General features: G+C 36.8%; 3 protein-coding genes across 3 annotated transcripts in view; 2 read left to right on the forward strand and 1 right to left on the reverse strand.

Annotated features, from left to right (window-relative positions):
- creb5b (cAMP responsive element binding protein 5b) overlaps window positions 1-3,442 on the forward strand; it is a 70,553-nt gene extending 67,111 nt beyond the window's left edge. Inside the window, exon 11 of the mRNA XM_079445237.1 lies at window positions 865-3,442. Coding sequence (XP_079301363.1) covers window positions 865-989 — 125 coding nt within the window. The 3' untranslated portion in view covers window positions 990-3,442. The remainder of the gene's footprint in view (window positions 1-864) is intronic.
- A 5,242-nt stretch (window positions 3,443-8,684) lies between these two features.
- cpvl (carboxypeptidase vitellogenic like) lies at window positions 8,685-19,866 on the reverse strand. Its single transcript, XM_079445363.1, has 13 exons — window positions 19,763-19,866; window positions 19,287-19,480; window positions 18,918-19,036; window positions 18,579-18,693; window positions 14,168-14,226; window positions 13,401-13,480; window positions 13,250-13,316; window positions 13,034-13,156; window positions 12,687-12,818; window positions 12,498-12,596; window positions 12,227-12,400; window positions 9,332-9,514; window positions 8,685-8,968 (listed from the first exon to the last, which is right to left on the reverse strand). Exons 2-13 carry the CDS (start codon window positions 19,465-19,467, stop codon window positions 8,864-8,866), a joined length of 1,437 nt encoding a protein of 478 aa, XP_079301489.1. The 5' UTR covers window positions 19,468-19,480; window positions 19,763-19,866; the 3' UTR covers window positions 8,685-8,863.
- A 1,413-nt stretch (window positions 19,867-21,279) lies between these two features.
- Window positions 21,280-24,574, forward strand: part of chn2 (chimerin 2) — a 38,569-nt gene continuing 35,274 nt past the window's right edge. Inside the window, exon 1 of the mRNA XM_079444679.1 lies at window positions 21,280-21,862. Within this exon, the coding sequence (XP_079300805.1) occupies window positions 21,814-21,862 (49 nt within the window). The 5' untranslated portion in view covers window positions 21,280-21,813. The remainder of the gene's footprint in view (window positions 21,863-24,574) is intronic.

Raw genomic sequence — 24,574 nt, forward strand, 5'->3', positions numbered from 1 at the left:
AAGCACCCACACGGCCAGAGGTGACATTACGTAATAAATGATATACACTATATTGTTTGTAGGACACACCCACTGATATAGATACTCCTGACATTTTTAAAATGTATGGAGGCTGCCACTCCCTGGTTATAGAGGAGGGCAAAAACACCAATTTTCTCCAGTTGCCACAAATAGACAGGTAGACATATTGATGAATGGATGGATGGATGCATGAACAGATAGACATGGAAAGGGATGGATGGACAGATAGACAGACATATGTGACCCTGGACCACAAAACCAGTCAAAAGGGTCAATTGAAATTAAGATTTATACATCAAAAGAAAGTTTAACTATTCAGCTTTCAGATGATTTATGGTTTGTTTGTATAGGACAATATTTGGCTGAGATACAACTATTTGAATATCTGGAATCTGAGGGTGCAAAAAATCTAAATACTGAGAAAATCACCTTTAAAGTTGTCCAAATGAATTTCTTAGCCATGCATATTACTAATCAAAAATTAAGTTTTGATATAGTTACAGTAGGAAATGTACAAAATATCTTCATGGAACAGGATCTTTTCTTGATCTTTACTTAATATCCTGATGATTTTTGGCATAAAAGAAAATTGACAATTTTGACCCATACAATGTATTGTTGGCTATTGCTACAAATATACCCGTGCTACTTATGACTGGTTTTGTGGTCCAGGGTCACATATGGATGGATAAATGGATGAATGGACAGATAGACATATGAATGGATGGATGGATGGACAAACAAACAGGCTAAACGACAGACGGATAGATGGAAGGAAAGATGGACTGAGAGACATCTGAATGGAAGCAACCAGACATCTTCATCTCTCCTATTGTCCCTCAGGTCCAGAGAGCAGTCCGGCAGGAAGTCCCACCCCTGTAACCCAGCAGCAAGTCATCCAGCACAATACCATCACCACCTCCAGCACAGCACCCAATCACCGCACAGATATTAACCCCATCCACTAGAGACTCCACACCTGACGCCCCCCACCACGCTGGACATCCCGACTGCAAATTCTGGACAGACACACACCTCTGTGCCTCTGTGGCAGCTTATTCTTCTTTTTGTGATTTGTAAATCTAAACTGATTACCATTTTTTTTTTTTAGTTCTGTGTGTTTTGTTTTCATTTGAGTCTGCTTAAAAAGGGAGACTGTTTAAATCATCGGGCACCATCTCACTTGTCAAGGACATCACTAATGGAAATGCAACTGTTACATCTGTTCCTGGATTACGACTGGACCACTGCCTTTACAAATGACAGAATTCAGATAGCTGGATAGCGTTTGCTATGAATTTTCCATTGCCAAAAAGGTGCTGTCCTTTCCTTTCTGTTTATTGTTATAAACTCTCACATTCCCCTTTTTATCAAATTCAAAAGGATAAATTAGGAAGGTCATTCTCCATTGGGAGTTCCTAATGAAAGTAACCTGAAGCAATATGAATCTCTGACATGCTCAGCAATCTGATTGTCTTCACTTGCTCGCTCGGACCAGAATCTAGATCAGATTAAGTTCAACCTATTAGCTCCTGTCATTTCAGATATAATTTCAAAAGTTATCTTGGTAAAACAAAACAACTTTCACTCCTAAGCTGGTACAGATCGTGTAAATGGAATGCATTTATCAAGCTCACACAGGCTTCTGTGAGCATATGCCCTGCTGAACATGTGTGAGATTTCGGAGTATTCCCAGAGTGGCGAGATCACAGCTGCAATAGTGTTGCACCAGGAAGACATCTCACTTGGCATTCGAACGTTTTTGAAGATACCATCAGCTGTTTCATTTTAAGCTGGTGTAACTTCTGGTCAGATTTACCCCTGGTCCTCGTCAGTTGGCATATTACTTCTACTGGCAGTTTATTTCGGTATCTGTTTCGGATCAGCGAGTGGAAGTATTACGCACATACTTCAATACATTTTTATGTATGTTTTGTGCTCATATGTGGCCCTTCCAACCACATTCAAAACACTCCATCTAATCTGGAACCAGAATAATGCCATGGAAAACTTTTGGAAGCTTTTGCTTTACCTGAGGCTATGGAAAACTTCCACTGAAGCCAAATGCATTGTTAAATGCTACTTAAAATTAGCTTTCGATTTGGCTCGAAGTATTGTTTAGCTCTTCCTCGGGCATTCTGACTGTGAGGTAAATTAAATTTAATAGGATTAAATGTAATAAGATATATTTTGATACATCCCAGTTTGTTTGGTGCCTAGGAAATCATATGAGGCTTCCTTCTTGACATGGACCATGGTAAATTCTGCACTTGACTATAGTTCTTATGAAACTGTCAGGCTCCATCAAAGGTTCTGGAAATGTGCTGTTAATTTGGAGATGTTATTATACAGTCAGCATCTTACTGTAAGGGGCCGTTCAACAAGAATGCATTTTCGTGTTTATGATATGCAAAAGGCAGGTTCTCAAGATCTGTTTGCACACAACTTGACAAGGAGCAGAGACACGCAGTGCAATGCCATTTTGTTGGCTTCCTCAATCGCAAAATCCTTCCAGTGCACTGGTATGTTTGCTGTGAAATCAGGGTGAATTTATAGTTACAGTGTTCCCTTACCAGAAAATACATCCCATTTTCTGAACCGTCTCAACTCAGTACATGTCATTACACGATAAATGTTTTGGTGGTGGCATTTTACAACTCAGAAACCGTATCTCAGTGTGTAATGCGCCAGGGTTCTTACCAGTGCACGATACACTGATTCACAACCTAGGGAGATGATTGAGTAACACCCGAATAAATGTCACAAAATGGAACATGAAAACGCATTCTGTGTGAACTGCCCTAATAATAATATTCCAAGGTGAGCTTTGTAAGGGATATGTGGGCAAGGTCCCACATACCTCATGAGTGTATGATCATGGAACGATGAGCTATAAAATGGCCACTGTCACTTTAAGATATTGAGTCCTTAAAGACTGTGACACACCAAACCAACATTAAAGAATTAGCGTCGATGAAAGGCAACTGTTGTTGTCTTGCATCGCATGTGTTTGGGCCAAAAAGTTGCCGCAAAGGCTACAGCCAAAGGCCAGCTAGTATGCACATTCTGCAGATGTGTGAAAGGAAATAACTTTCCATACCAGCAGCTGGCAGTAGTTTGCAACAGTATTCGTCATTCAAAAAGGGAACCCGAAATACAGATAGACAAACCGTATACAAAGCAGTGTTTTCTTACAGCTTATTTCATTCCAGATGTTATTTCGTTGCCATATCATTATGAAAATATTTGCATACCAGAATGCTCAGGTAAGATCTGAAATTAGAACAGCCATCTGTGTGCAGCCTCTTGACTTTGTTGGCTGCTTGTTTTTGTCACTTTTGTTTTTCTTCTTGCGCACTGGTTCACTAAGCTAAGCAGCCAATCCAGCGCTACCTCACAACCAATTCGTACGTACTTTACGAGGTGGCTAATACGTACTAATATGTATGACTTTACTCATACAATTTTGTATGATTTCTGTGAGGGGTATGTTTAGGGGCGGGGTTAGGGGTGGTCATTCGTTCGAATTCCTACGAATTTGCCATCTCGTAATATACGCATGATTTTTCTCAAAATGTACACATTCGTAAGAGTGAGGTTGTAAGAATTCATACAAATTAGCCACCTAGTAAAATATGTACGAATTTCCATGAGATTGAGTTGGCCAATCAGAGTGATCTTTCTCACCGACTACCTGAGACTGATTTAACAGGCCAAAAAGCCACCGACAGGGTCCAACTAGTGGTGAAGGTGTTGAACTGACATTGGCAGTTGACTTGGTGTGTCATGGACTTTAGTCGCATTTTCCTTGTCTAATTGCAAGTAATGACATAATTTGGTCCACTTTTGTTTCTCTCCGCTGCGAAAATTTATCATTTTACTATTTCTACGCAGGTACTTATCTAGACCGATCTAGATACTGCGTTCCAAATGTCACTATGTGCCTGAATATGTCTTAAATACTCACATAGGGAAGAATGTCAGTCCTTAGTAATACCTTGATATCATTGCATTCATTTTCAATTCAGGTTGAACTTTAAGGCCTTGTCATTGTTTAGCTTTTTTGTAAAGACTAATTACTAGTGTTTTATTGTGGACACTGTTTTGTTTCGGACTCATTTTAGTGTTAATGGACTTTTCTACCTTCTTGAACCAAGGAGGTCTGTGATGAGAATACAGGCAAGCTGGAAATGTCTTACCATCACGAGGAGAGATGCACCAAAATGTTTCCCCTCTGCCGAAAAAGGGCCTTTTTTTCCAGCAGCTAAGCTCAGAACTCTGTTTCATGTTTTTCACAGTTTGTAGAGGATTTTTCATCCCTCCTAAATGGAACATATTGATTCCCTTCGCCTTTCCTCGCAGCACTGTGTTTGGAACAAGAGCATGCAAAACGACCTCCACATTGAGAGGTGGAAATCTTGTAGCTGTCTATGCACTTTGACCTCTGTGTGCAGCAGAGGATGGAATAGCCATATAGAAGACTCAGCGATTCCCAGTTCCCACACCAGCGAGAGCCAGCCACTGTCAATCTATGGAGCAACGCAACTTGTACGGACCAATCGGATTGGAGCCCGGAATAGGTCACCACAAGAAGGACACGATTCGAACCAAAGGTTTGGGTTTTGGTGGTGCTCCTGTAGCTTTAAGACTTTAAACTGTCCCTTTAGAGAAAACCTGTTTGTCACACTGTGAAATGGGTGACATCAAGGTGAACTTGAAACACGATTGTGCTTTTATTGTTGGACCTTATGGTTTGGTTGTTTCCCAGCATAGTTCACATAGGATAGTTCACCCAAAAATGAACATTGTCATCATTTATTCAGCCTAATATCATTTCATATTTGTATGTTTCTTATCTTTCTTCGGAAAAACTTTTTAGAGTTTTGTCCATACAATGAGTCAATGGGGTCCAAACATTTCAAACTTCAAAAACGACATAAAGTGTAAAATATATAAAATCACTGATTAAATACTGTATGGTGACACATCAGTAATAGCAAACCTCATTGGTTCTTGTGTGTCACATGGTGTCACAACACAAAAACCAGTTAGGTTTGATGTTACTGCTTTGTTTCTATATTTGATTTGTGCTCTGTGTAGATGAGTTGATCAATGATTAGATTTGAGAGCGAATAACCACTTTGTTCATTGATCGTATCATTTCAGAAGACTGGAGTTGTTTGGATTACTTTTATGCTGACTTTATTTATTTTTTGGATCTTGAAACTTTTGGACCCCATTGACTTTCATTGTACGGACAAAAAATGCTAAAACATTCTTTAGTGTTCTGCAGAAAAAAAACGAGTAAAGGTGAAATTACATTTACTGTTGTTTGCCAAATTTTTGCGAATGAAATTCAGTAATTTGAACAGGAATCCAAGAGAACAATAATTTCGTGAATTATTCACAAATCCACGCAGATTTCGCAACTGATTCACCGCACTAACCAACAGAAACTGCTTGGTTTTAAAGTGTCCATAGTGTAGAGATGTATAAAGCACAGCTCACACAGACTTCATTAGACAATGGACCTTTTTTGCCCAATGTGAACACACCTAAAATGATGATCACCTTAGGGTGAACTGTCCCTTTAAGTAACTCAAATCGACATTCAGTGTTTTCTGTGCATGTAGCATTATAAAGTGGTTTCGAATGGGATTCTGATGCCCACAAAGGGTGTGGGATTCAATGTTTTGGATTGTGAGCTTGAAAGTTAACTTGAGATCTGTGTATGCATGCATTTTCACGCCCGCTGGCATCTCAGAATTCACACTCACAAGTTTTGCAGTGTTTAACCCTATGTGATGATGTAATAATATGGTGGGAGGGGCTTGCTAAAGAGCAGTTTGGATCTCCATGGAGGACTTTAAACAGTCTAAAGTTGCATTTTATTTCATCTCCTGCATCTTTACATTTCAAAGCAAGGTGGTCAGGAGCGTTTCTGCACAGGGCCACGTCATCTCTTACCCAAGCAACATATATAAGAACATACTGAACTGGAAATATTTTCACTTGCTCTCAGTCAGTAACAGACATTAATCTCGAATTGGCATCAGACCTTGTTAGGATGGGTGGATGGATGTCTTTTGTAATAGCATTCTTATAAAACAGAGGGAGAATTTTTTGTGTGTGTGTGCGTGCGCGCGCGCGAGTATATGTGTGCTATTGTGTACATAGTTTTTTTTTTTTTTTAATTATAGGTGGCGGACAATGAATACACATTAATAAAACTATAAATGTATCATTGCAACAAAACTATAAATATTGTATAAATTTTCATTAATTTTTGTAATCATGTTCCCATAATGCAACCACCTTTCTTTTTGAAAGGAGTACATGTTTGGTACTTGTTTGTAAATAATGTTTGCATAGCACTTGCAGTCTTCAAATGTTTGCCTGTTCATTTCAGAGCTGAAACATTGCATTGTTTGCTACACATATTGAATTCATGAATTCACACACGCTTGCATAACTTTGTATATTTTATATGTTTATTAATGCCTTGAACAGTTTGTTTATGCAAATGTACAGATGTGAGATCACAACAGCTATATTACAATATGAAAATAAAGCACTTGTTCTTTAACAAAGCTCTGCCAATTCATTATTGTTTAAATTGAAAATATAAGATTACAGTATTTGCAAATTTTAAGTATTGCTTATTACATCTTATTACATCACAACTTGAGTACATCTGAAGGTGACAATCATGAAGTTAAATTTTTATTTGATTATTTAATAGGGACCCCTGTTGGACAGATCAGTCCAATAAGGATTTTGATACAGAAACACCCTTTGCACATTACAATTTAAAGTAGCAAATAGTAAAATTACTGAATTCAAATGAACATTTATTTTGCTCAATATTTATGCACTAAAAACACTGATAAAATTACTGTCACATACATGTTTAAAGAAAGATATCTGTACACAACAACTTTTCACTGGGGTAGAACCCTTCCAGAGACAAATTTGTACCTTTTATACAAAGATATAAAATGCCTGCCAAGTAATTAGAATTAAGCCTTTAAAGGGTATTTTATAATGCCATTACATTCCCAGCATGAGAAATATTATAAAATAAAAAATGTCCCAGTCCCTGCAGATAACATATATAGCCTTATCACCATCACCATAATGCTAGTTTATGAAAAATGTCATTATCAATTAACTTTACATTTCATTTATACAACATGAATGTATTTCATGTTGTATTTCAATAACACTGGCTGATGTCAATAATACATTTTAAATGCAGCAAATAAGTTCATTATATATACAATTTATTTATAGAATTGATATAAATTATATTTTTAAATAAATTATTCACATAATGATAATAATAATGTTCTTATACAATACAAATAATATTTTTTAAAATATATTTTTAAATAGAAAAGAGTCATGTTTGAATAGGATTGACTGGTTGCAAAAAACAACCTTGTCATGGCCAATACAGGAATATTAATTGGCATAAAAAAACATACAGTAAAATGTAGCATGAAGTAATACAAGCGCCATATACATTTAAGACATTAATTGTAAAAATGCCACAAATCTTTTGCAATTAACAACTACCAATATGAAGTATATATATTTTTTTTAACACTCAGCTGTCGCCCCCTGCCGGAAACACGAAGGAAATGCTGTTGAAACACTTGAGGATACACATTTACATTTTTGCATTTAGCAGACGCTTTTATCCAAAGCGACTTACATTGCATTCAAGTTACAGTTTTTTTTTTTTTACATTTTATCAGCTCTTGCTTTCCCTGGGAATCGAACCCATGACCTTGGCGTTACTAGCGCCATGCTCTACTATTTGAGCTACAGGAAAGCCACAATACAAACGGATGAGGTAAATTCATTAAAAATAAATAAATTAATAAAAATCAATATATGTTCATTAAAAATAAACGAGTTTCATTTTTTGGCATGTTGTGCTATTGGCGAATCTATATGTTCTATTCACCCTGTTTTTGATTTCCACTCCTAATATAAAATGAACCTGCTTCCTTCCTGTGAAAGTAGGTCATCCCAGTTTTGAATGTTTACCTCTGTAGTTTTTCCCCTTTTTTGTGTCTTCCTCTTATCTTCTGTATGCACTGAAGCATATATTTTATTCAACAGTTTATAGTACAGCTTTACAGGCCCTATCAGATATAAAGAGGCTCGGGTTAGTTACTATAACATTACTGAAATACAGTCCCACCATTTTAAGGAGAGGTTTTTTTTTGGTCACACTTTAGCTTAGGGACCAACTCTCACTATTAACTTTTGTCTCAAGCTCCTAATTAGTTGGTTATTAATAGTTAGTAAGACTGTTGTTAAGTCTAGGTATTAGGTAGGGTTAAGAGATATGGTCATGTAGAATAAGGCATTGATATGTGCTCTATACATAATAATAAACAGCCAATATGCTTGTGATATGCATAGTAATTAGCAACTATTTAATAGTGAGAAGTGGTCCATATCAGGTAATATGTCATATCAGTCACTATATCAGTAGTGAAAACTGGTGTTACTGTTTTTTTGTTGTTGTATTTATTGATTTTGCTATCTGTGCAGATATGATGAGGAATGTATAGCTAACTGTAAGTTCTGATCACACTGAACAGATGATAACAACCTTATGGATTCAAAATTAAAAGACAAAAGTAGTACACTATACACAAATCACACTTTAATCAAAAACTGATCATCTACACTTAAAACACTGGCCAATAAAAAATATAACCCCCAACCTTTTTTCATAATAGCACAGACTTTTGCATTGAAAAACATATTAGACAACTGAACAATGATTAATTCAGTGGTTTACATTCTATTTGAGTTTAGTGCATCAATGTGATGAGAATCCATCAGTAGAAAGGAATCTGTCAATCATGTCAAATGATCTCTCTGGTTGGTCATAAGGCAAAATGTGCCCGCCTCCCCTGACAATTACCTACAGAGAAGAAAACAGTGAAATTTGTTATCAGTGAATATTAATGCATTTCATGTGTTTGTATATACTGGCATCAGTCAACGTAATTATAGCAAATATGATTTTTTACAATAATAATAATAATAATAGTAATCAATGTGTTAAATTTAACATGGGTTACAAATACATTTACCAAATGTATTATAGTTATTATAAATGAAAATATATTTGTTTCCTATCTACTGACGAGGATGTAAGCAGATTTTGGAACTGCCAGTAGTGAAAATGGGTGTAGCCTACTGCTAATGATGATCATTTCTAAATTAGATACTATATTGGCTGATAAATTAAATAAATTAATCTAGCAGTACTGCAAACCCTCACCTGAACGAACTCTCCCACTTGTCGTACATAACCTGCTACTTCAGTATCACTGGGCTGGACCTTCCAGGGGAAGCGCTCTGCTTTTTTATACTCGTCCGCTTTAGACCAGTTCACTGTGGGCAGGAAGCGCTCAGTCAGAGGGGCTGCAACGATGACATCAAGCTGTCCACTGTAGATCAACACCTGTGAATAGACGATCAGATCCCACAGATTAATCCAAAGTGAGAGTTCTGGACTGAAGCAATTTAGGCTTACTTGATTATTCATTCATATCATTTCCTTAAAGGGGACATAACACACAGTTTTACCCAATGTTAATCTTGAGTACCTATAGAGTAGTCCTGCATCCTTCATATCTCCAAAAAGTCTTTAGTTTTATCATATTTATAAAAGAAAGATACAGCTTTACGATTCTCTCCGAAAACAGCTGAGCTCCTGGAGGCGCGCCATGGGTAGAGCTAAAGAGTGACGAGCACTTAAGCGGCAATTGCCAACAAAACACAGATATTTCATGTGTTTCACTTAAAGGGGTCATCAAATGCAAAATTCACTTTCCAAGTTGTTTGAACATAAATGTGTGTTGGAAGTGTGTGTACACATCCATCCTATAATGATAAAATCCACCCAGTGTTTTTTTTTTTAAATACCTATTTTAAAATCCCCTCTCTCAAATTAGGCTGTTCTGAGATTCCTGTCAGAATTATGTAGTTCTGTACAGGCCCCTCCCACGATAGTTGAATGACAAGGCCGTCTTACCTTAGACCCGCCCTGAGTGAGCTGTGAGCTGTCCGCCAGTGAAGGGGAAGACAAGAATGTCTCCGATTAAGTGATTGAGGTGTTTTGTTGTTGGATGTAATAATGAATATAGCAGTCGACATTAACTCCCAACATCTGAGCTGCTGAAAACGCAGAGGATTAACGTTACTTTCGTTTTTGAAGGGAATGCGCCAATCCCAATCTGCCTAAATGCGTCTATATTCGCACGAATCATTCGTGATCCAGCTTCATCTACAGAAGAAGTGAGTATAAGGGGTTTTTTATGAATCTTTGCAAATCCCCTTTCCTAATATGTGCTATTTAGCCAGTTTTGCGGCTGAAGTTTACAGTCTGCTTGTTACTCCACGGAAGAGAGGGGCGGGGTCAGCAGAGCTCATTAGCATTTAAAGTGACATGGACTAAAAAACAGCTTGCTGAAAACAGAGCAGATTTTGACAGGGTAAAAAATGTGTTTTTTTTACACTACCATTGAGAAATTTTAACCAAAGTATGTAATAGACTTTTCATTTAGACCCTAATGAATCATATCAACTTGTGGAAAATGGGCATACGATGACCCCTTCGTATCAAACAATGCGCAAATCCAGAGTTGAACTGGTCCTTGTTTATAAAACATTCTTCAACGAATACACTTGTGAAACTCCGTTGCTGCCCCAAAAACAAACTGCATCCACTGTTCACATAGCGTTGGGTTCTTCTGGGAGCTGAACAAAGTTATCTTTCCCTTACAACCAAAAAATGTAAATTATTTGGAGACATTCTTCCTGAGCATGACCCGTGCAGTGCTGCCGAATGAAGCGCTTTGATGGGCGCGCTCTTGCTCTCGCTCTCGCTCTGGTCGATGCGTGCGTGGATGCGTTCTTCCGGGAGAAATGCCCATATAAAGAGTTCCACCCTTCATGACGTCATGAGGAGCCATGATCAAAAAAAACTTTGCGAAATTGTAAGAAACCCGGAAGTGTGTATTTTGCACAGAAATACTCTGTTAGGGCTGGGCGATATATCGTATGCGATATATCGCCCATTTACTGACGCATCTCGTCAGTAAAGCCGGTTCCTTGATTAAATCTCCATCATCTGTTTTCAAATGGAGCGGCATTTAAAACACAGAGCCGTAGATCACTGACAAGCTACGCAATATCGCGTTCATTATCGAAGGCGATATATCTTCGATAATGAACGCGATATAGCGTAGCTTGTCAAGGAACCGGCTTTACTGACGAGATGCGCATGCATATCACATGCGATATATCGCCCAACCCTATACTCTCTTATACGTCCAATTCGTTTTTTGAAACTTTGGCCATGTTTAGCATGAGAATCCAACTCTTTAATAGTGTAAATAACTCAACATGCATCAAATTGCATGACCCCCCCCCCCCCTTTAAGAAAAATAATGTTGAAATTTTTAACAGTTATTTGTACATCTCTCAATTGTATTGCATTGCACTATGTTTTGTGCCACACAATAAAAACTACAGAGCTTTGATCATAAAACTAAGCATTTAAATATCTTTTTACTAAAAGATATCTTATTATAGAGTGACAGCTAATCATTTTACTACTCTGCTATACTGATCTAATTTACTTCCATTACAAGGCATCAGAATTTCAATTGACTTTTTGGGCCATATAAATATTAAATTGTATATTTTTGCTAAGTTTGGGCCTCTGAATAACATCGAGCTGCCTTGATACTCAAAAAAAATTAAATAAAAAGATATGCAAACTTTCTTTAAGATGTTTTTAATATTTTGTCTAAAGATTCAATAAACTGTTCCTTTAAAAACTATTATTATTTTATATGCCAGATTTTACATGGTTAAATTATTTTTATTTCAATTTATGCCATTCTATTAAATCATTGTTTTTGCTGTTAAATAAGTGTTTTTAAAGATTTTAGAGAGTTAGATGATAATAGAGGTAAATATAAACTGAAAACAGAAGAAATTGATAAACATCAGCTGATTAAAAAAAAAAAAAAAAACTCAAATTTTGTCCCATAATCAATATGGTAGCAACATATCCCTAAACCTAAGGATTAATGCAATTAAAGAGTTATGTGATTTAACAAAGGCCATAAAATTCCCAACCCAATCAGTGAAATTGTTTTCTCACTCTATAGCTGTCCATGAGGATGCCCAACCAGGGTTTGATGGACTTCATGACATCCTGAAGCAGATGCTTCTCAACATCTGAGCCGTCATGGAATGTAAGATTTCCAACATGGATGGAAAGTCGAACATTTGGCAGAGTCACAAACGCAGAAAAGTACTCCTGATCTGGAGGTTCCTGTTTGAGGAAAAAAAACACAGAATGAGACAACTAGCCATTCAAATCAAGAACAACTTATTCCCATCCATTTGCTTGTAATGAAATGTGTGGGTACCTGACACTGCATGTAGTTGTAGTAGTTGGTGCAACCAGTGGCGTTTTGGAAGAATGAGGGATAAGGAGTAAGATCACCATTCAGTAAGCTGTCAAAAACCTAACGGACAGACGAGATGTTTTCAGAACGGATGTATTAAAGAAGCCCCAGTATCAGCCAATGATAGATGCAGGATACATCAGGACTCACCTGAAAGGCCTCCACCCATCTCTGCTCCTGGATGAGTTTGACTCCTGCATCTGTCTGGATCTGCACATGCTGCCTTTGCAGTTCATCCACGAGACCCGTCTGATAAAGGAAATCTGCATAACCTCCCAGCATCTGAGACGAAAGTGGATTCGAGAGATTCATATATGAACAAAAGTCAAGTCAAATTTGTGTGCTTTTCACAATACATATTATTTCAAAGAAGCTTGACAAAGTCATACTGTCATGTTTATGGCGTCTTAGAGCCAGTTGAGAGCAACAGTACTTCAGTGATTTATAATTATTTGGCATTTGATGCGTTTAAAAAAGGAAATATAATTTTCATTCACCAGTTCAGGGTCACACAGACCATCTCCAATGGCCACTCCTTTGAAGTTGATCTTCACTTTGGCAGAGGGATTGTTCTTGTGGATGTAGTAGCCAATTGCTGGAACATACTTTCCTGCATATGACTATGGATTTTAAAATGTTAAATATAGTAAAACAGTATTTTGACTGTATAAGAGAGTAGTTATATCAATCCAAAATAAGGTCCACTTCCTCACCTCGCCTGTAGCGTAGAACGGATTAGACTGGAACTCACTGAATATCTGGAAGAACTGAGTCAGGGCACTGCGGAGAGGACAAAAAAACCCTAATATATATCACATACATCTCACATTGTCTTAGATATACAGTAAACTTTTGCCACTGTACCTGTACAAGTCTCTGCCCACATCATCCTGGTTTTGGGCAAATCCTCGGTCATCCTCAGTGAAACTCCATCCTGTCCCAACCTTAAAAATAAACCACAGATATCCATCTAGTATGTATAATTAAATTAAAACCAGTCATAGAAACACCAGATTCACATACTGTATTAGTATTTGCATTTGCAGTAAGGCTGTCAAGTGATAAAATACATGCAAGTTATTTAATTTACTCAGTTCTTTCTTAAAGAAAGAAATGTGTAATAATTTTATTCTTAGATTCTGTGTGGATGACACACAAGACAGAAAATATGTATCTCCATATAAAGACACTTAGATGTATGCAGCAATGCTCTTTTCCTCATTTGATCTCATTTCAGAAAAATAAATAAATTGGAATTAAGTGAAAATGACTTAACCATACTACCTTTACACAAATTATTTTCGGAAAAATCACAGAAAAAAAACAAAAAACAAATACACAACTTATCAGTAGGCATATGTCAGTATCAAATTTTAATTTTGCGATAATTACTGAAGCTTTGATCACAGTATACAGCATTATCATTGCTGTCATAATAGCAATACTATTGTTTCTAATGGATTAAAAAAAGAACAATAGGTAACACTTTACAATAAGGTCTCATTAGTTAACCTTAGTTAATGCACTAACATTAACAATGAGCAACAGCAACATTTGTTACAGAAGTTATTATTCTTTAATACAACTTAGTTCATGTTAGCTCGAGTCCATTAAATAACATGTCTACTCACCGGGTTGTCGATGTAAAGAACAGAGTATCGTGATGTCCAAGGGAAATCCCTATAGCCCACTGCAGAATGACATTAAAGGGTTAAATTGAAGGTTTTAAGGTAATTTCATACCTTGATCTCTGAAGTGTAGGGTTTTACTATTAAAGGGTTAGCTCACCCAAAAATTCTGTCATTAATTAATTATTCTTATTCCATGGTCTGCTTGAATACTCGATTCTGATTGGCTGGCAGGTGTTGATTAAATTTGTTTAACTGCACAGGTAATTCCAGGTCAGTTTAATCACCGTTCCATATTAATGCGCTGCTTTAATTGATGCACACTAACCAACACACATCACTCGCTCGCGCACACACACACATGGAGAGAGAGAGACAAAGAGAGAGAGAGAGAGAGAGAGAGAGAGAGAGACTTGTTGTCAACGCTTCCCCGCAATTTTCATTACTAAAATAAAAGATAGATTGCTACATTATATTCCCCACTTTTTTTGAAGTAATTGTTTGTAGAGAGCAACGTGCAGACGGAGCAAGCAGGTAACTTACACACAACTGTAATCTCTCTCTATCGACAATTAATTGAAATACATGCTATAATTCATTCAAATAAATGTGGTTTTAACGCACCATTTCATCTCTGTGTCTGATTTGAAGCGGGCGCTAACGAGCCATAACTGACGAAAATAACCGTAATTTTTACCCATTAGGTCAAATATTGCACTGCAAAGAGCAATACAAGTTTTAACTTGTCTATAACTTGGCAGATGTCCATGGAATAAGCGGGATGGAATCCGCTTCGCGTCGGGCGGTTCTTTGCCTCCACGTCGTGCATTAAAATCCTTTAATGCACGGCTAGCCGTTGATTATCCCTTACTTAAACAGCATTGTTTACATTCAGCATGCTGATTACGTTGATTACGTTCTGGGGTACTCTCCAAAACGGCGGAAGACAGTAACTCAGGGAGGAGAATTGTTGAATAGGTTATGTTATTATTGTTTTCTTTGCGCAAAAAAAACAGCATTCGTAGCTTCGTAAAATTATGGTTGAACCCATAGATATACTAGATGCCTCATTAGCGACTGTTTCTATGGGCCAATATACATAAGCCGTCCGCCATATTGCAGCGGTGAACTTGACGTCATTCACCATAGGGCTGTGCGATTTGGAGAAAAATATGAAATTGCAATTTTTTTGACATATTGTGATTGCGATTTGATTCGAGATTTTAAATTTCAATTTTAAAAGTCAAGCTTCAGCTCAAATTGTCAATAATATGCAGCACAGTATGAGTATCGTTACCCTGCTGAAAAAACAAACAAACAAAAAAACAATAGAAACCATCAAAGAAATTCTTATAGTTTCAATAAAAACATTACAAAATTCATTTTTGTTTTGGGCATTATTCCAATAGGAATTACTGTTGTTCTATTGGTTGCCACCTGCTAGATTACATCCCACCAATAGAATGCATCAAATACCAGTAGACCTCATTATAGTTTACATTAAAACCAATACAATTCCCATTATAATCCTCAAATCCATTACATTTTCTATTGTGTTTTGGGAGGGGTTCTACTGTTTTGTTTTTTCTGCAGGGAAGATTATAATGGTATTACTACTTTTACAGAATTACTGAATTTCACAGCCAATCAGATTTTTCTATGACTGACCCGATGAAAATAATAATATTTAGTCATCAAATGTATATTAGAAATGGCTACGAATCGGGTGCTTGGATTTATATGGATATATATATATATATATATATATATATATATATATATATATATATATATATATATATATATACACACATACACATACATACACACACATACACACACATACACATACACACACAGTCAGTATTAAAAAGTGAAAGTTTGATTTATGATTATTATTCTGTCCCATTACTTTTGGTCCTTTAACAAGTGGGAGGCACATATGCAAACTGTTGGAATTCCTACACCGTTCACCTGATTTGGATGTAAATACCCTCAAATTAAAGCTGATAGTCTGCAGTTAAAGCACATCTTGTTCGTTTCATTTGAAATCCATTGTGGTGGTGTATAGAGCCAAAAATGTTAGAATTGTGTCGATGTCCCAATATTTATGGACCTGACTGTATAATTCTATGATTCTTCAAGTTCATGTGGCTATACATGTATTGTGTACTTGGGTTAAAATAAATAAATATATACACTGCCCTCCAAAAGTCTGGAAACACCCCAACCTTCCTAAACCTTCCAAAAAGACAATGACCCCAAGCACACTTCCAAGCTGTGCAAATCCTATTTGGACAGGAAACAGTCATCTGGCATCATGTCTGTCATGGAATAGCCTCCCCAATCACCCGACCTCAACCCAATTGACCTACTATGGGAGGAACTGTCCGTAAGAAGTGTCCAACCAGTGTGAATCATCTTTGGGCAATCCTTCAGGAGGCTTGGAGTAATATACAGTATCAAGTTAATGTTTGAATAAACTAACAGCTCGGATGCCCAGATTATGCAGAGCTGTAATAGCTGCTAATGGTGGATATTTATCTTCTGATTTAAGACAGAACTAGGGTCAGATGCACTATTCCCTAAATAGCGTACTTAAGATGTGGAGACCAAATATAACACTATAATGAATTTATCATATTTGTGTAACATCACTACATTATATTCTATGGGTTTAACACATTTGCAGACAGTGTCATTACCTATAACTGTCATATAACTGTATATTCACTATTTTAGAGGAGAGTGCCATTGAATGTGTTGCTAATATGAAATGAGTTTTCATGAAAAGAAAATCTAACTAAAATCAGAACTGAAAACAAAAACTGGATTTAAAAAAATAAATAGATAAATAAAAAACTCCCAAGAAATGTCCAAACAGCGATTCTATCAGAGCATTTAGTGCGTTATGATATTGTTTACAACTATTTTTGCATTTGATGTTGTTTGATAGGAATTGTTACTAACTATTACCAACAACTGAGAATTTATTGCAATGATTTTAAATTCAGTTGAGATTTCTGACATAATATGACATGACATTGACCTTTTATATGACGTCTTTAGAGCCATGGGCTGTTTTTAGATAAATCGAGGGGTTTGATCAACCATATAGTTGGACAGAGGTTATTTATATGTACAAATCATCCAAGCACCTAATTTCTAGCCATTTCAAATATACATTTGATTAACATTGCTAAATATTATTAAGCTGGAAAGAAATGAAAGATCCTTCTTTGATTGTCAAAATATTTCACAGAAAAGAACAAAATAAAAACATAAAAGATATAAAGTAAAACAAAGTAGCCAACAATAACCAGTGTGTTAAAACAAAAATGTAACAAAAAATAAATAAAAAAAAATCAAGGAAAGGCCCTAATGAAGAAATCTGTTTCAAGAGATATATCTTGAAACAGGCCATATATTTATTTCATCCCAAGTACACAATACATGTATAAATCGCTCAGAGGGGTTTTGACCAAACAATTGGACAAACTATTTTTTTTTAATATATTGCTTGTGCATTATATTAATCTACTTTCGCGCTACTCGACATTTGGCATTAAAATAACGCCATAATAAGGGAGCTCTTGATATGCGTTGTGACGCAGCTCTTGCAAATTACCTTTTTTGTTCATTGTCTGTCATTTCGAAGCTGAAGTTACATACGTTTTTCTTTAGTTTTAATTTGCCTGACCCTTTTTAAATGGTGGGCGTTTACGCAGTTGGCTTGAGCAGTGCTGATCGGGGAGAACGGAGGTGCGCTGACTCTACTCAAGGCTGGCAGTCATGCATGTGCTCTGGAACAGAGTAATATTGCGTCCAAATCGCAGGCTTTGCGATTAGCAAATCACAACGTCTCAAATCACGATTTCGATTAATCACACAGCCCTAATTCACCATAGTAATCACTGAATATTCGAAAGATGCCACAATCCTGCACAGAACGGCTCAACGGCTCTCTGCGAACCTACAGTATGGTGAATGACGTCAAAAATACCGTTCCAAGACGGCGGCCGCATCTACGTGCCTGGAGCGGTTGAATAGGGCATCTATATATGTCTATGGTTGAACCCCTGATGTCACATGGATTATTTTACCGATGTCCTTGCTACTTTCTGTGCGTGATCATGGTAATATCCTTGCTGTCTATGGAGGGTCAGAGAGCTCTCAGATTCAAAAATATCTTAATTTGTGTTCCGAAGATGAACGAAGGTCGTACGGGTTTGGAACGACATGAGGTTGAGTAATTAATAACAGAATGTTCATTTTTGGGAGAACTATCCCTGTAAGCAAAAAAAAAATCCTTTCTGGCCAAAAACATCAATAATACAACTTTTATAAGAGACAGAAACACCATGCTAATCTCCATCAACATAATTTAACACAGCATACAGGTATTTGTACTCACGTGTGAGGTTCTTATGTACAAAATATGGGCCGTGCTCCACAAACAAGCCAAACATGGACGTGCCTCCAGGTCCTCCCTGAAGCCACAGCAGAACCGGAGCTGTCTCTGGTCTCTCCTAAACACAGAAAAACATGCTAAAAAGTGTGCAGTAATAACATCACTGAATCCAAATAAAAAAAAATGCTGTTAACTGTACAATTTGTTGTGTGAATGATTTCTAAAAACACCTGACTCAAGTGTTGCCAACTGATGCAGAAGCTACAGTCAGCAGATCAGTCTTATCTTTAGAGCTGTTCATGTACGGTGTTAAAAAAATAAAAGTGCACAACATTATATTACCTGGGCAGGGAAGAACCAGAAGAAAAGGTTACTGTTGTAGGTCTTGTTCACAGTGAGATATCCTGAGTAACTCTTGACACTGGCACCAGGAAGGGGTCCCACCAAACTCAGTTTTTTGCCTGCGCATCAAAAATACAAAAAATTAAAGTGTATTAGCATACGGGTCAGAAACATCAGTGAATTATGATAGCAGTTATATTTTGTGGACAACCAAAATAACTTAAACTGATCTATCAGTCTCTCACCAACTTCTCCATAATATGGAAAATACCTATAAAGATAACTTCCTATTTAGCAGATAGCTAATTAAAGTAAACGAAGAACGAAAGAAGAGGAACTGAAATTATTCTATGCAAACAGCAAGCATACCTTCTTCTATCTTGCCTTCCTCCAGATAGGGGGTGAGCATCAGAGGTTTGCCCGGGTCCACTCCAAAACGTGACCCGCTAACACGGTGTGATTTCCGGCAGAAGAACGAGGAACAGCCGCGGGAGCTGACAGACTCCAGAAGAGCCCAGAGGAACAGCAGCCTCAGCGTTTCCTTCAGCATTATAGAGGTTTAACTGCAGACAGCAAAGAAAGATGATACAGGGATCAATGACCCAGCTTGATATTAAAAGGCTCGCATTACCTGCTACCTGTTATTACAAGCCTAAACATATCAGATGAGAGAAAAGACGACAAATCTCTTGTCAGACTGAGGATTATCGAAAATAAACAACTAATTTACGAATGCGGCACATTATGGTATGTGAACAGGAGAGATAATGTGCAAATAATCAAATCAAATAGTTGATCACTTATATAGATCTTGTTTTCCTGATAAGTAATAATAATATTGTTACCTTGAAGCCAGATGCAGATCAGAAATCCAGAAACTGAAGTAAACGCAGATCAGCTTGTTGTCACACTTTGAATGTCACATGACTATATGGCCTCGAAGTCATGTGATCTCAGTGACTCCAGGAACTTTAGTCGAAAACACTGGCCCCTACAGGCCCCAACCCACATAGCAACTTTTCCAATATACATTATGCAATATGCATTTGCTATGTAATAGAGAAAGCCTACACAGTTAATAAGGCTATTCGTCAGGGCTGCTTTATTTTAAAAAGATATAACTTGTAGATATGTTAACGTCTTGACTACAAAAAGCCTTTGAACATTAGTATGTTGAACACAGGTTGAATTTTCCTCAAAAGTGGGGCATGTTGTCACACTTCATAGAGTAGGCTATTTTGTTAGAATGGAAACTGCCATTAAACAGCCCATTATGAACTTTTGAACAAAATCTAACCAGGTAAAAATAATAAATTACAAAATATAAACATTGTAATACAACTATAAAACCAATACAATTCTTTAAGCATAAAAATATCAAACTATTTTGTCCAACAAAAGAGTAAATTGTATAAATTCATAATATTTAAAATACATGTGACAACTTGCCCCAATAAAACCGTGCTCTGACCTGACATTTATGAAGAAATATCCTTGTATAACATGCCACAGCTCACTCAAGAGGCATACAGGCCTAACCTTTGAGCATGAGGAAGACAAAAAGGTGATTTGGCATGCTTTGACCTTATCAGCTGTATTAAACAATGAAAATCAATATTAAATTTGACCAATATAGTGTAGTAAAAGTTATTTCTGAATATTTACACCAAAAATGTATGCTAATATTTCTCATATTGTGCATAAGCAGTTTGCTATGTTCTGTTTGAAAAAATGTAAGATTCCTTAAAATTGTGACTCCCAAGTAGAAATATAATGATGGGTAATAAATATAAGTACTTTGTTTTAGCAGCGTTGACTGCATTCATCAAACTATTTAACTGATGTTTATTGCTAGAAATGATAGGTTTAAACTGTATTTAAACACATCTCAAAAGTCAGGGCAAACCACAAAAACAATGAGTAACAGAAAAATATTTAGTTTGACCTATTGAGATTGACATTAACATTTTTCTACAGGTAGCCTAGTCCCATCAAAATGAGACCTAGGCCATACTTTATACTCTATTTGTGGAAAGTGCAACATGCTTTTCAAGTGGGTGTGACAAAATTACATGTCTCGAAAGTGTACAGTGCTGTTATAAACTACAGACATTTGATGTTTTTAAAATGAGCTAGGTCCGTTTTTGTTAGATAGTAGTTTATCAAGCATATTTGATAGATCTTGCAACAAAACAAGCATGTAATGCCTTAAAAAATTAATGAAACACCAAAGTGAACTTAACTGCGCTGTGTATTAGTAGCCTATGTTGTAACTTTGCAGCATGTCAAAGCAGGAAACCCATCATTTTTAAACATGCAACATTTCTGAACAGCAAAAGGAATGCAACTTTCTTATATGGTCACAGAAGCACACAGCGGAGAGGCATGTAAGTAGGTTTACAGCACGGTCAGGTAGACAGCAGGAATGCGCGCGCGTCTCTTCCACTTTAAGGAGGCGGATTCGCCTCTGCACACACTGTGTGTTTATTACGAGACTTGAAGTGCCACATGGAAGAGATAGAGTCAAATCCCTGTCTCTAAATATGGCGAAACCTACTGGCACTGACAGCACACGGAACGGCAGAGAAGTTTTTTGAAAATCTGCTTTTCGTTACGATGAAGAGTAGCTGAGTTGTCACATTTTCTGTACGTATATCAGAGGTTGTATCAACTAGTTTGATCATTTGGTTCTTCTGCTGCCACACACACACGCGCCTGTAAATGCGGCAGCGCTGGCGACTCCCATCTGATCCGACACTCACAGCTGGATATTATCGGCTGTTTAGGAGGAACTCTGGAGAGCTGAAGATAGGTCAGGAGAGCAGAGACTGAGATGGAAGAGCTGTCAAGCCCTAACAGACGCCAGTAAGCGGGTAGATTCAGTGAATTAGACGCGATGGCTGCGTCCAGCAACTCCAGTCTGTCGGGTTCCTCCGTTTCTTCGGGTGAGTACCGATAAATCAAAATGAAACTGGACTAATTTGTTTGGGAATCTGAATAAGCAATTGACGTGACGATAGCGGAATGGTGATTGTTGGCACTGGCAGTTTAATTTCTGTGGTTTTGGATGTGATTAAAGCAGACAGGATAGAACACGGTGAAGAGGTGTGTCATACCTTTTCTTCATCCAGGGTGAACTAGACCCACCTTTGACTTACCAATGCAAAAGCATGCAGTCGTTGCTATCGCCAATGCACGCTGGCAGATGATTGTGTAATGTCTGTCACACTCACTGTGCATGAGTTTTAAAGGCCACCTCTATCTGATTATACTTGCATGATAGCAAAAAAAGACTCTTTAGTTTGATCACGATAAGTGGTGGAACCTACAAATCAAAAATGTACACCGTGCTGAATTGTTATCCCAAATAACATTTTTATTTCTTAGTGAAATATCATTGGTTACTGCATGTGCTGAAATATTATGTGGAACTATAAGCATTTTGTCTTTATTTTTACTCTTAATATAGGCTACAGTATGTTTATATATATTTTATTAAAGTCTTAGCCTGTTACCATAAAATCCATAAATAATAAATAAATATTGTTTTATATTTTGTGAGATTTATTAAAAAATTGTACATAATCAGTCCTGTTTCCATGATTTTGTACAGTAAACAACAGATTATCGAAAACTATTTGAGGCAATATCAGCATGTAGTGTCATAACCTTGAATACAAGGCTATTAATGGCTAAATGAACCATCAACCCTGTACCATCGGCCATTTTACATTTATAGCATATCCTCCTAATGCATTTTTATTTGTAAATTTAGCTTGAAATCCCACTATGCAATTTATTAACATTTTGTTTAAGTCGGCATGAAATTAATCCACTCAGATGTACATCATATTATGGAAGAAACAATTAGTCTTTTCTTCCAATTCATTATGCCTTTAGAAGTCAGTTTATTAATATTGGATTTATTTTAAAAAGAGCAATCTATTAACAGTTAAGACTTCTCTGTCAGGATGTTTACAATTGTGCAGAAATGCAAAAGACTCATTTCGTGGAATGATCCAAGTGTAATTTGGCCATAACAGCAATAGTATAATGTTAGCATTGTATATAAATTTGTCATCAGTGTCAACTGTTGATATCCCAAGTAAATCACTGCCAGTAATGCCAACAACAACATGTTTTGGGTTTTTTTTTTTGTGTCCATTTCAACATTTTGTAACGTGGGAACCTAAAACTGGTTTGGACACATCTAGTACAAATGGACTTCCCACCCATTGTCTCAAGGGATCTAGGTTACAACAGACATATATATCCTAAATCCTAACTTTTCCGCATCTAAAATGAGTCATCAAACGTTTTCATGGGCGTGTGATGAAAACTAATTACCCTAAAAGCTGTTCCTCTCTCCGTTTTATTCACTTGAAAGATTTTCTATTATCTTGATCTTATTATCCACAAGAAATTATTGATGTTGAAAATGAGCTTTTAAAATCACCTGTCATTTTCTTAGCTGGGTGTCATTTTTTTTTTTTGAGCTGCATTATTACATGTGAGGAAGTTTGACCGCTGATATATTATTAACCTTCACATACAATTACTTGTTACTTTTCAAAACGTATGACATTTTATTTTCACACAGGTACCAAACTGACCTATATTTAAATCTGCATCCAAAAGTTTAGGGTTGGTAGGTTTTTCTCTGCCTTTTATTTAATCAAAAATATGATAAAAAACAGTAATATTGTGAAATATCATTATAGTATAAAATAACTGTTTCTGTTTGTATTAATTTTGAATACATTTTAAAATGTAGATTGGCAAAGCTGAATTTTCTGAAGGCATTACTCCAGTCTTCAGTGTTTCTTCGGAAATTAGTCTAACTTGCTGATTTGCAACTCAAAAAATATTTCTTATGGCAAATGTTGAAAACAGTTGTGCTGCTTAACGTGATACATTTTTTCATGATTCTTTGATGCATAGAAAGTTCAAAAGAACAGCATTTATTTCAAATATAATGTCTTTTGTAACATTATAAATGTCTTTACTGTCACTTTTGATCTTTTTGCTGAATAAAAGTATTAATTTCTTTCAAAAGAAAAACTGAAAAAAAATCACACTGACCTCAAACTTTTGAACGACAGTGTATATAGTGACTTATTCACATTTTGTGACCTTAGATAAGAATCAAACATTGAGTGGAAGGGAAACCACCGTCCCCAATTGCACCGTAAGACACAAAACAGAGCAAAAAGCGTCAGGTTGGCTGGAGGTGTGAGAAGCACAAAAGAGTGTGCAGGTGTTTAAATACACACCGATCACAAGTGTGAGGAGAGATAAGGTTGGAAACACGCTCAGAATCACTCCCACACAGAAATGCATGTTAACACCCTGTTCTCATGCTGTGCCACTCGGCATTGCTTTTGTAAGAACAGAAGGAGGGATGTGTGTGATCTGAGGGACAGTACACGTCTCAAGGGAGTACAAGTTCAAATAACAAGCTTTGTTGAATGGGTGTGTAAAGAAGAACCGTTTTCGTGTAGGCACTCATTCCATTAAAGCTCAATAGTGACCTTGGGAGAGAAAAAGAGAGGGTTTGTCTAATTCACTTCATGCTTGCTGTAACTCTTCATGCAGACACACAGAACCACGACTCCTCCTCCACGCCAAGCCACGAGCTCTTCAGATCCAGTAAAGGG

This window comes from Barbus barbus, assembly GCF_936440315.1.
Source record: "Barbus barbus genome assembly, chromosome: 21".
Lineage (NCBI taxonomy): Eukaryota > Metazoa > Chordata > Actinopteri > Cypriniformes > Cyprinidae > Barbus > Barbus barbus.